The 13,364-nt window shown below is 40.6% G+C and overlaps 1 protein-coding gene across 1 annotated transcript in view; it reads left to right on the forward strand.

The window, feature by feature from the left end:
• LOC147710502 (extracellular fatty acid-binding protein-like) overlaps positions 1-12,298 on the forward strand; it is a 57,363-nt gene extending 45,065 nt beyond the window's left edge. Inside the window, exons 6-9 of the mRNA XM_086919362.1 lie at positions 3,518-3,631; positions 7,378-7,488; positions 10,552-10,577; positions 12,114-12,298. Of these exons, the coding sequence (XP_086775488.1) occupies positions 3,518-3,631; positions 7,378-7,488; positions 10,552-10,577 (251 nt within the window). The 3' untranslated portion in view covers positions 12,114-12,298. The remainder of the gene's footprint in view (positions 1-3,517; positions 3,632-7,377; positions 7,489-10,551; positions 10,578-12,113) is intronic.
• The last annotated feature ends 1,066 nt before the right edge of the window (positions 12,299-13,364 follow it).

Below are 13,364 nucleotides of genomic sequence, written 5' to 3' on the forward strand. Positions count from 1 at the left end.
AGGAGTCCTAACTTTAGGACTCCAAAATGCCTTCTGTGAATACCGAAAGTCTTAAAATTAGGATTTTTCTCAATTTTGTAGTAGTAAATTTAGGACTCCTAACTTTCGGACTCCTAAATGCCTTCTGTGAATACCGAAAGTCTTAAAATTAGGATTTTTCTCAGTATAGTGGTAGTAAAGTTAGGACTCCTAACTTTAGAACTCCTAAATGCCTTCTGTAAATACCGAAAGTCTTAAAATTAGGATTTTTCTCAATTTAGTAGTAGTAAAGTTAGGACTCCTAACTTTCGGACTCCTAAATGCCTTCTATGAATACCGAAAGTCTTAAAATTAGGATTTTTCTCAGTTTAGTAGTAGTAAAGTTAGGACTCCTAACTTTAGAACTCCTAAATGCCTTCTGTGAATACCGAAAGTCTTTAAATTAGGATTTTACACAATTTAGTAGTAGTAAAGTTAGGGCTCCTAACTTTCGGACTCCTAAATGCCTTCTGTGAATACCGAAAGTCTTAAAATTAGGATTTTTCTCAGTATAGTGGTAGTAAAGTTAGGACTCCTAACTTTAGAACTCCTAAATGCCTTCTGTAAATACCGAAAGTCTTAAAATTAGGATTTTTCTCAATTTAGTAGTAGTAAAGTTAGGACTCCTAACTTTCGGACTCCTAAATGCCTTCTGTGAATACCGAAAGTCTTAAAATTAGGATTTTTCTCAGTTTAGTAGTAGTAAAGTTAGGACTCCTAACTTTAGAACTCCTAAATGCCTTCTGTGAATACCGAAAGTCTTTAAATTAGGATTTTACACAATTTAGTAGTAGTAAAGTTAGGGCTCCTAACTTTCGGACTCCTAAATGCCTTCTGTGAATACCGAAAGTCTTAAAATTAGGATTTTACACAATTTAGTAGTAGTAAAGTTAGGACTCCTAACTTTCGGACTCCTAAATGCCTTCTGTGAATACCAAAAGTCTTAAAAATAGGATTTTTCTCAGTTTAGCAGAAGTAAAGTTAGGACTCCTAACTTTTGAACTCCTAAATGCCTTCTGTGAATACCGAAAATCTTAAAATTAGGATTTTTCTCAATTTAGTGGTAGTAAAGTTGGGACTCCTTACTTTCGGACTCCTAAATGCCTTCTGTGAATACCGAAAGTCTTAAAATTAGGATTTTTCTCAACTTGATTTAAATTTCTCCCAGGCCTACTCCATGCACTTACACTTTTTCACCCACCTGAATGACCTGTTATCATGTGAAGGTCAAACAGCAACTGGACAAATATCAAGGGAAACTCAAACAAAACTGTGGGATCCTGTGCTTGCCTATTCCCTGCATGAGTGAGCTAGTGCGTGGAGGGTCTGATTTAGATCTCCGCAGAAGGGTTCTTTGTGCCAGATAACCCATCTGATGAACTATAAATCTCCTCGGAAATATAATGGGATTTATATTTTTGCAGACGGGATATTCATCACCGTTGTGACTGGGTAACCTGCCCGCCGAGGTCTAATTGAGGCCCTTCGTTAAAGCATTTTAAACTAGAGATTGAGCAACATGCCCAGCTTCTGTGGTTCCTTTGCTCATAACCTCACACAGGCTTGTCAAAAGCTTTTGTGCAGCCTGAGTCATAAACATTCAGGGCCCTGGTTTACTGGTAGCATATCACTGATGAAATAGTGTCATCTAATGGCAGCTAACTTTGCCTGCTTCATCAAGCATATATGATAAAAGCAGGCTGGGTGCTTATGTGGTAAATGTATTTAGCAATGACCATGCAGAGTCCTGAAAAGAGAAGGTAAAGGTAAAACAGCCTTAGATGCCAGAGCCAGCTGCTGTCAAATTAAAGTGGAGGAGCAGCACAGGCAGAATATTTTGACCCAGTAGAAGGCACTGCCAAAAACCGGCAATACTCTTGGGCTCAACACCAATCCTTTCAATCCTAGTTCATTCCAAACAGTGTTTATAATGGGCCACGACTGAGAGTCCTGGAGTTGCAAGTTTCCCACAGTGCCTGTCAGTGAGTCAAAAGAAACATTTAATGAAAACAAACACAATTAAAAGTGTACTTACCAGCTGCCTTGGTCCTCTGCTCCGGTTCCTGCAGTCCATGGCACAGGTTCCCAGAGTCTAATGAACTCCCCTAACCAGTTCAGACGCTGCTCTCATGCTGGTAATACTATCAATCAGCATGAGAGAAGTGCCTGGATTGGTAGCAGAGGTCTTCCTTGGCACTCCCTCATGACATGGACCCTGTGCCTGTTCCTCTCCTGGATGTGCAACAAGTTGCAAGACAGTCAGCCAAACCGGCATGGACACGTGCAGTGCCCACCACTGCTGCTCCCCGCTGCTGTCCATCACCAGTAATGTCACCGCCCGCTGATAGGCTCAGCTCTGCTGGCAGGACAAAAAAGAAATTGATAATAAAATTGTTATAATATCATTTTATTTGTCATGTTTTCTCTGCTGCCAGCAGATGGGTGATGCTCCTCTGCCCTAATGGAGGAGCCGGCACATTCAGCTACTCAATGGTTGTGTCAGCCCTGATCTGAAACATGAAGTAAAGTCAAGAAACCTATGACAGGCTCTGCTGGATTCATAAAGTGGATAATAACAATACCACTATCTTTCCACAATTCTGTTGTGGACATCATTTAGGGGTCGCTGCATCCTGCCTCGCCCAGTACCCCTGCAACTTTACCTGTGTATGCGGTGAGCAAAAAGCACTATGGTGGGAAAAGAGCTGCAGATTCCATCTTAAAAAGTGATATACAAGAACTAATGAGTCGAAGCACATTATTTTACCTAATATATTGTAAAAATGACATGGTTTAATGTTTTTCCTCCCAATTTTGTACTTTATAAATTGATCTTAAACATGTTTTTCAATTTGTTCCCTCCATTACATTGGAAACATTTGTAGACTGCACTAAGAACAGTTCAAAAATGAAGTTTGATGTACACTTTGCTGCCCATTACTACCACATTTAAACATACTCCATGCCAACATCAAAAGCAATTGCCAACCAAGCATTCAGCCAGCACTGCCTTGTTCATGCTCAGTCATTGCTAGTCAGAGCCAAAAGGCTAATACGTTTCTATAATAAACCCTAGCAGTGTCCTTCCAACACAAACTTTGATACAATTATAAGAAATTGGAAGATCCTATTATGGTGCCATAGGTAATATATTTTCCAATTTTTAATTAAGATGTATGCAGATTAATAAAACAGTAAAATAAGTTATGAGTAAAGACTTATTTGATGATATTGTTAAACCACAGCGGTTTCCATGAGGAACAACATTTTTAGACTACTCAAATGTGCTGTCAAGTGTCTTAATTATCTTTATTTAGTGGAAGACGAAGTTTAGCAAATTAGCAATTTTAATTTAGATATAGTGATTCTTTTTTGCTAACCTATTTTCATGTTTTTTACAGCACGTTTACATTTTGCTTAATAAATTTCATGTAATATGCACCCCTTTCCTCCACATTTCCTACAGTGTGAGTAAGCAGCTGCTGTTGTTTTTTTTCAGCTCTCGATAGCAGTGACATCCGATTTGTCGATGGGGACCCTGAACTTAGTATCCTGGAGTACACCCAAAATGTTTCAGAAAGCGGTGATGCCTGCAAGATGGTGAAACTGTTAGGTATATATCTATTTGAAACATCTCAGGAGAGCATCTTTGAACATTCACAGAGCAATCAGACAGCTCTAAATGCACACATGATGATGACCAGCCATAATATTCAAACAAATGTCTAAGTCCATGCACCCTCAGGCATGTTCATGGTGCAGGATATGCTTTTGCCTTCCTACAGTTTGTTGTGAAATTCAGGGGGAGATTTGCTAAATTGTGGCACTGTGTTGCATTAAAAAGAAAGAACAGAACAACACTGTGGCTAGTCTCCTAGTGGTGGCACACTGTTGGCTGACTTGTACCAATGCACACACCCATGCACCATGGTGCAAGGGCGTGTGCTTGATGTCAAACCTAGATTTTGTACTAGACTGATCTCCTTCCAGTAATAAATACCATGCTTAGTTAGTCATAGATGAATACTTTTAAAATCTTGCATATTTGCTCTACTGTGCATCACAGGTGCATAATTGGATAACGATTGAGAAAAGTTGATTTTTCTCTAATAATACGCCTGCCTCCAAGAAGAAGTCGTTTTTGCCACAAAGTCCTGTTTTGTAGATAGGGCTTTAAGTCAAAATCCATGGGGGGTTGCATGGGCAAGCCAATATACCTTCCACAGAATTACCCATTGATGCAAAGTAGCACAAAGAACTGTTTTGCATTTCTTAAGGGATACTTTCCAACACGAATCAGGATTTGTATTGGAAAGTAAATTCCAGTACACCACTTTGCATTGGTTTGAGTAACATTTGTTAAGTGAACTTGGTGTAAAGTGTCAGTAAATCTGCCCCTCAGTTTTCTGTCCAGCATACATCTACACCAACTGATAGCCTCTCTGTCCCCTCCCACACTGAGGGTCCATTACAATCAACAGTCCTATTTCAACTCACACATCTAGGCCAGTCAGAAGAATATGTTAGGCCAAGGATGTCTTGTAATTCTAGAAATACCTAGAAATTAGGAAAACATGTTTCCTGGGAAAAGAGAAAACACTGCATGGGTCATGGTATGTCTATGTAGTCAAGAGGCAGGTCCACTTTTCTTTATTTGCCAAATATATTACTCTTAAGCTCAATCTCCTCTTCATATGTCATGAAAACCCTGCAGCAGCTTCAACTGTCTTCTTCACTCCCCTCCTAATCTCTCAGTCTCTCTCTTGATAATTGCCTGTTTCACAGCACCTATTACTCTTGTCTGGTATCTTTCCTGCAATATTACAAGTGTGCCATCTTCCTACTGTACTGATGACATTTTCTCTAGACGCTTCTTCTCCTAACTGTCATTCTTTGTCTCTTCTTAACATGGTTTTGCTGTATCTCCAAATAAGAAGCTCACAATAAGCCTGACCATTACATTGGCTCCTATTCTCCTCTCTTTTCACTGAATCTTCCTTTTATCCTCTAGACTCAACCCAATCTGTATTCTTTCCTATTACCATGTCCCTTACCTGGAATGCTCATTCCCCACTTTACTTTCCTCTTATTTTGCTCAAAAGACCTGTTGCTTCAATCCAACCCACTTTCTTTTTTCATCCGTGTTGGCTTTCTTTTTCCTAACCCACTAGTGTCTAGAGATCACTTTGGATCATTGAAGGTTGTCCTTATGCACATCTTGCTTCAAAAGTTTTCATATCAAGAAATTCTGCCCATATCTTACTTAAACAGAACTCAAGTTCTATTTTTTTCTCTGCTGGAGTACATGCATCCATACTTTGCCTCAGTAAAGTAGGGTGCAGTTCCTGATTATTATCCTTCACACAGTTCATGGAGTTTCCCACTTTACTTTCATCAGTACCAAAGCATAGAACTTTGTGCTGATACTTTCAAGCATAATAAGAGCACCAATAGATTCTCCTCACAGTTAACCAGGGGCCGATCTGTCAAATTACATTTGCATACACAATGGGGAAAATGTGATGCTGGAAATCTTAACAGCATCATAAACATAGTAGTCATTTTCAAGCATAAGTTAAATCATGCTGAATTTCATGGCCTTTGAGTTTTTTTGCAGTTTTTGTGATTAATATGAGATGGTCACAAGGAGAACACTTTGCAACTTGCTCGTTGGTACTTCTCCTTTCTTGTTCAAATTTGCACACCATCTAGGAATCATATCTCAGCTTAGTCATTCCATGACCTCATCCTTTTTCTGTTCTTTTACACTATTCCTAAATCCTTAGTTTAGGAATGCGCTTTCTCTCCACATTTCTTCATACAGATCCTTTATTCTGACCGCTATGTTTTTAAGGACCTCTCGCTAATCTGGTTGTCACCATTTTCCACAATCATATTGCTAATTCTGTTCTATCCCTTCCTCTTTGTGGAGTGATCCAGAATTCAGCCTTTGTCATCACTTTGGTGAAAGCATTTTAGATATTCATTTCAGAGGCATAAAATACACACCACTCCTACTCAGAACTACCTTTCATCTTACCCCATATGCTTTCACTGCTATGATCACATATTTACTACCACCCTATAATTCATCACCCTAATGTTACAAACATTTCAAATAAATACTTTATATAAAATTGCAGCATTTCTTAATTTCGCTTGAAACAAAGTAAAGAAAGAGGCAATCCTAATGATGTCTTGTGACTTCTAAAAGCATACAAAGGAATATTTTTTACTGCACAAGGCTTTAAGTGATTTTCACCAATTACACAGGAGCTCTCAGAAGCTTGCCATCTGCTAGTAAGTATCTCTTGTAAATGAGGCAAAACCTAGTAAATGATACCACGATCTGGTACTTAGCAGTGCAGCCTCCTGTACGGCACAGGCAGTAGTACTGGAGAGTGGCAGACTCTTCAAGTGGCAGCCAGCCCAAGCAATGGCAACGCCCTCTATCCAATAACACACAGTAAGACTGACAGCATGAAGTCTGCAATATAACCACTTGCCTTCCTGTAAAACCACCTGCTCAAACAGGCCCTGGCACTGTCAGTCTCAGAGCAAGAGAGAGAGCGATACTATATTTGTTAGTAGCTGAGAATGATTGCCCTTGATTAACAGTAGCTCTTATTACCGAAGAGGTTTAAACAATGTCCTCTCTTTAACAATATGAAGGCTCAGCTAAATTAATTCTAGGTTTCATATTTAAATTCCTTGTAAAGGTGTAAGCTCTCCAAATATATGAAAAAATCAACTGCACTCGACAGGCATGTTTATCATGCCTTATTTTTTTTACCAAATTACTTTTTTTGGTTCTTGCATATTGTCTTCTCACAGCTGCTTCTTTCATAGTTTCAGAATTATCAGGCATTCGTGAAATCTAATGAAACGTAATCCTGTAACCTCCACTCCTAGGTATATTCAAGTGGATTTTCCATTTGGAAGGAATCCACTTTGACTATGCATATCCGAAATGTGCACAGATAGGGTTTACAATATCTTTGCTCGACCTGAAAATGCACTTAGTGCTGCATTTTACAGTAGTAGTTTTGTGCGCTTAATAACATGGGAAACTACCCACAATTAGTTTTATCCATTATTCACTCTCCCCCCCAGAATGCTGTCCCATTACTGTCCAAAACCCTAAATATAAGAGTATAGAAAAAACCTAAATATTTGCACATTTTCTACACTTTTAGATACAAACATTCTAATTCTAACTGGTAATAAGAATGTGAAATCTAAAACTTCATGACTTTCTTTGTGCAGGTAAGTTACACTAACATGACACGTGACATGAGAAATCGTGACTGAACCCATTAAAAAGTTTGTTTTGTTTGTCTTCCTGATTTCTGTTTGCAGGTAGAAAGCCAGAAATCGATGAAATCCCTGCTTTAGCCATAGCACACTTCAAGATGCTGGTACCGATAATTGGGCTCTCAACTGATGACATCACACACCTGCCAAGAGACAGTAAGCATAATGCATGCTGGTCATTTCTATATATAGAACAAAGCCTGGGCACATGTCTCGCTCTCCTCGCTGATGCACTTCCAGAAATGGGAATCATCACCCGAGTGTATCCAATTGATCTAAGTACTCCTTAAGTAATCCTTTGAAACCTAAATTCTGTTCATAATTTTTAACTTTTCCTTTTCCGACTGGGAGACAGTAAAATTACATCTGTATTTTTTATTAAACTTTTCTTCACCAAATGTATGCTTTATCAGGCTTTGTACACAAACCCAATGCATTTCGAGCCTTCCCGGCTCTTCATCAGGGGTTTCTGTAACAAGATGGAAAAATCATCTTAGCTAACCGATACATTAAAGTAAACAGAAGTAAAATAACGTGACATTGACAAATAAGTGACAAAAACCATAGATGTCAAGTGAAATGTGTCGACCCATGACTCCACAGTGTCCACCCGCAACTGAAAACAACTCGTTTTATACAGCCATTGCATGATTCATAGGAAGCCAATGGCAGCCTCACTATGCAGATGCAACCACATTTACTAGTTAGGTAACAAAATGCCGAACAACCAGGAAAGATGGCTCTTTGAGGGCCAGCAGCACCCATCATTCGTTTGAAGGCTGTGAATTGAGTACTATTAAATTGATTATTAGTAACTTACTATTTCATATGCTTAGACATAGCAACGCTACAAAACATTGTATTAAGATACAGGTTTAAGGCACTGAAACTACTGTGTTATACGACAAAAAGATCTTGGGGTAGGCGAACATAGCAAGAAGACGGGGCAGCAGTTTTAAATAAAACAAAATCTCCTATGATAGAGATAATGCAGCCAAAGTGACCACAAATGCACGTTATTTTACACATGTATTTTAAACCAATAGATGCCAGGTGAGCAGATTTCTGCTGTGGAGGGAGATCATAGATCACAAAGTATCCTCAGCAAACAATTAGAAAGCTTCAATTCGCCACAAATTAGTTTTACCCCATGTGTTATCTGTGCAGAGTATAAAAAAGTAAGAACTTTGTATCAAAGATCGTCCCCAGATTCTGCAATGGAAAAAGGGTGGGTTATGGCCCTTTGCAGGCAATATGTAGAATGGACCAGCCAATGGAAAGAATAGAACAAGAAAGGGAACGTCAGTTCTACCAGGCTTAAGGCACAGTTAGCTGTCCTGCAAGCACCTTCATCCTTAAGGGGCAGCTAGCTTTACTCCAAGCACCCTCAGCCCTAAGGCACGGCAAGCTGACCTCTAGGCTGCCTTATGGCACAGCTAGCTGTCCTCCATGCAGCCCCAAGGTACAGCCAGCTTACTGCCAGTCTTCCTTAAACCACAGTTCGGTGACCGCCATGCAACCTTAAGGCATAGATCCCGTTCCCCAGTTAGACATAAAGGAGAGGTACCTGTCTTTCAGGCAGAGCTAAGTGGTACTTGTGCCGTGCTCATGGACAGTGCCATGAATAAAGTTTGACCCAAGAGTTTGGAATTGATTTCATGTACATAACTCTGCAGACCATTTTCTTACATTAACTGGGCCAATCGATAGTTACATACATGTAATAAATTGGTTTGAGAATGGTAGAAACCCATAGCCCAGAGTTGTTTTCTGCAGAGGATAGATACTGAGTTTACTCATTCAAAGTCTCTGAAATAAAAAAGGACTTACATAGCCAAAGTTGGCTTCTGTGATACCAATCAGGCTTTACAGATTAATATTCAGAAAATAGTTTATTTAGACCATAGGTCTCTAAAACATAGTACAACACATAGATAAAACACAAAACTCAACTATTCAATGTGGTTAAAAATCAATACATAACTACAAGAAAAGAGGGGGGGTCCTAGGGGATGTTTATCGACCGATGATTGCTACTGCCCCTATACATATACAACTACCAACAACAGTGTAGCAATGGGTCAAGAAGAGAACTATATTGTATGTAACTGTCAATACGTGACATCAACTGTTAAGTGAACAGCGAAATCAAGCCTAGGGTACTATTTCTATGCGAAGAAAATTCCCATCAGATTACCAACCTGTCCCGCCCTACATCATCTGGGAACGTTCACCATGAAGGTAGATAGTCGTACCCTCAGAAGATTTGGCCAGACTTAGCCTAATCTCACCAGTCTGTCCCAGTGTCAGTATAATATTTCTGGGCATCAAGTGGTAACTGAATAGTAGTGCTAACTAGTGAAAATCATAAGTTATTGAAGTGAAATGAGTAAAATTGGGTAGTGAGGGGGTAAAAATGTTTTTAATAGGCACCTCCTTACTCCCAAATTTTTTAAAACAGTGTAAGTAGTAGTATCAACAAATAACTACTAAGATAGGTGTTAGGTCGACATGTTTCTGCAGTTAACCGGGGCCCACAGGTCTCCTACTGCTTCATCAGGACCATGAGTGCTACTGCTAAACTATTGTGAAACAAGTGAAAACATTTTTTTATATCACCTGAAATTCTCCTATATGGTAGGAGAATGTAGCCCCACCTCACCTGGCCACAGTGCAGGTAAAACGGAGCACCGCTCTGTCGTCAGTATTTCTGATGTATATGTAGGCGCAAAAGGGACACATTGGTGGAGTGTGTCACAAAAGTGACGCAACTCCAGCAATGTGTCCTTTCACATGGGGCAAGCCCCATGTGAAAGGGCTTGCGTCAGTCTTACGCTGCTGTGAGGCAGGCGTAAGATTTTGATGCATTTGAGTCCTAGAAGTGGTGCAGCGAAATCTCATAGATTTCACTGCGTCACTTCCATGACCCTGTCTTGCGTCAATACGCCCCCCTTGCATACATTATACCTGGTGCAGGTATAATGTGGCGCAGGGGTTTACAAAGTGACACATCTACCTAGATGCGCCACTTTGTAAATATGGCGCAACAAGGCGCATTTTTTACGCCACAGGCGCGTCACAAAAAGTGACGCACCGGCGGCGTAAAAGTGACGCACAGCCTCATAAATGAGGCCCCTAATGTATTCAATATTTGTTTGAACTGTGACGATGGTGATCGAGACAGAACACTACTAACACTACTTGTCTTTTTTCTTTCAGTGGACTGTGTCCCTGGAGAGTTTTAGGTAAGTTCATGTCATATGGCAGATGGCACTAGACTCGACTGCCCCCATGAAGCACAAGTGGATGAGAAGCAGCGTGAAAAGCTCATACATATGCTCTGCTTCTTAACAAACCATGAGTGATGCATGTAACTGACAGGATTAGGCATATCTGGCACTGGTAGACACAGCTGGCACAAGCAATGCCCGCTCTGTCTACCAGTAACAGCTGGGTAAGAAAACTTATGGATATGAACTACAAGCAAGAATATACAGATCCAACATGGGTGGGCACAGCTGCTATGATCAGGTAGAAATCGTACAGGTGGGCAGAACTGTCACTGGTAGAACTGGCATCCATATGCAGACCTAGAATCAGTGAAAAGCCCGGCATGGGTAGGAAGAGCTGGCAGGGGCATTCCCACAGGTAGGCAGAATTGGCAAGAAGGACACGCGCATCTGTGGCATAGGTGAAAGACTTTCCATTTGTAGGACTCAGTACTAACATAACATTGGGCCATGCAGCTTTTCCTCTGAATAAATGCAGACATTTCTGTTATGGATTGTACCTAGTCTTGAGCACAAGCATTCATGACCCCCTGCAAAACAGAAATACAAGGGAAGTGCAATGGATCCATGTAGGTTGAATAGTGCACGCTTAGATCTGCAGCCCCACATCACCTCTCATGCACCTCAGTCCTAGCCCGCAGCTCCCCCATCCCCTCCATTGCTACTATGAGATCCGGATGCACCAGCCCAAGAGGGACACCTTGTAGCTGCTTCGAGCTGGGTCCGTTTGCCTGTGCACTGGATTTTAGAGTAGACTCCTGATGGAATGTTGTGGAGAATAGTTCATTTCTCTTCTCATAACTGGATGTTGGGGGCTGTGGACTCTTTTAGTCTGTTTAAACAGTAGAAGGCCCTTTTCGACTTTTGTCATTTGTAAGATAATGCCAAACAAGCATTGGTAAAGCCAATTGTTCTGGCTTGCATTTTGAGTCCAGATGGAATCATTAACCGCATGCGCGCTAGCGGGTTTTCCCGCTGCGCGCTGAAATTTAAAAATCACGGGTAACGTGACAAAGCCAGTTCGTCATGCGCGCAGCGCAGGTAATGCCCATGACGAGCAGGCTTTGTCATCCACATCGAAGGGGTTAAAATACACTTCTACAGTGTAAAACAACACAAACAAATATTGCTTTCCATGTAGAATTCATACATTAGAAAATGAATTTAATGTGTGACAATTCAGTATATTTTTTTTAATGGAAAAAAGTGCAATGATACACCAAGCAGCCACTAGTATGAACATGAGAAAGAGATACTCCTCTGGGGGCAGTCTAAGCCTTCGCTGGGTCTATGTTCAAGAATTGGGAACAATAGGTCAGCAGACAGCAGCACCGTCAAGCGAGATCTAACAACCAGCATGCTGCAATTAGATTCACTAGAAAACATTTCAAACCAGTCTACTTTAATTTCTCTAGCAGAGTGACAGGAATATAATGAGAAGAGGTGCTCAGCACTCCTGATCCTACTAACATCAATGTATTTCTCTTGCAGGGGATATACAAGAGCCAAGACCTCCTTTGAGAGCTGAAAAGAGTGGTCTGGTGGCCACAAAAGCCCCTTTCGAAAAAAACTGGCTTGCTTTACCTGTTGTGATAACCTTCACTATACATGCTTTATTTTAGTATATTTCTGACTTCTTGAGGTGATATATCTGCTCTGTATTCACATTAAATGCATTAATATCAAATCTGCTTGTCTGTGTATGATTACAAAAAATAGTGGTGCTCCAAAGCTGTGGCTATGAATTAAGGCACCAAACAAAACATCTCAGATAGATGCAATGTATTGACTGCTGGACAGACAGAGAGAAACATTGCTGAACATGTGAAATGTTCCATTTTTCTTCCTAACTTTCACTCTGAACTCAGCTCTGCTAGGTTTCCCAGATCCATGTTTGACTACCTGCTTCAGGGCAGGTGGTTTTTTGGAATTGTGGGACTTGTAATCTATTCCATTACAAAACAGGAGTACAAGTTCCAAAAGGTAAAGAAAAAACCTGAACAAGAGAAGCTCATCATGGAAAACTTGGCAGCTATGTCAAAGCAAATTCTTTTATTCTTTATTTTTTTTATTTATTTCCAATAACAGCAACATTTCCTTAATGGCCAACCCTCTCTTTTCCGATGAAGCAACTTTTATCACTGGACACACACATGACATGGGATGACTGGTTTTACGTGGCACAACATTGCAGTATCACAAGTACCATCACACATATATTCCCCTGCATCACCCTCTTGGTCAGCTCTGTATCATTTTGCAGAGCTTCCTCTTGGGCTGTATCTACATCTTGTTGTTGCATTTCCATTTCTAGCATATTCCATTCCATAGCTCCCCACTCCGCTCCCGGTGTATGTTAACTTCTGCCTTACTCCACATTCTGCCTGGCCCTAGCGGGTAAACTGCTCAGTCCACCGCCCTTTAGTTAGTAGATGGCTGATAATCCATCTTTAGTGCAACACATGCATCTATTATTCTCAGTCCACTACTTTGCTCATCACTCTTGTGTGTTAACTGCAGAGTATGCAGCCCAGCAAGCATAACTGTATAGTTGGCTGCAGCGGGATCCATTGTTAAAGCACTCAGTGCGGTTATCACATCTCCCCCAATGTTCCGTACCCCTGGCCATCCCACTGCATGAACATATTGTGCCCATTGCAATCCAACGTTTGCACCAGTAATCCAATTTGTTGGGCTCCATTTTGTGCAATAAATGTAGCATCGCTTCCGTATTGCCTGTGT

This window comes from Lissotriton vulgaris, chromosome 5, assembly GCF_964263255.1.
Source record: "Lissotriton vulgaris chromosome 5, aLisVul1.2, whole genome shotgun sequence".
NCBI classification, from domain to species: domain Eukaryota; kingdom Metazoa; phylum Chordata; class Amphibia; order Caudata; family Salamandridae; genus Lissotriton; species Lissotriton vulgaris.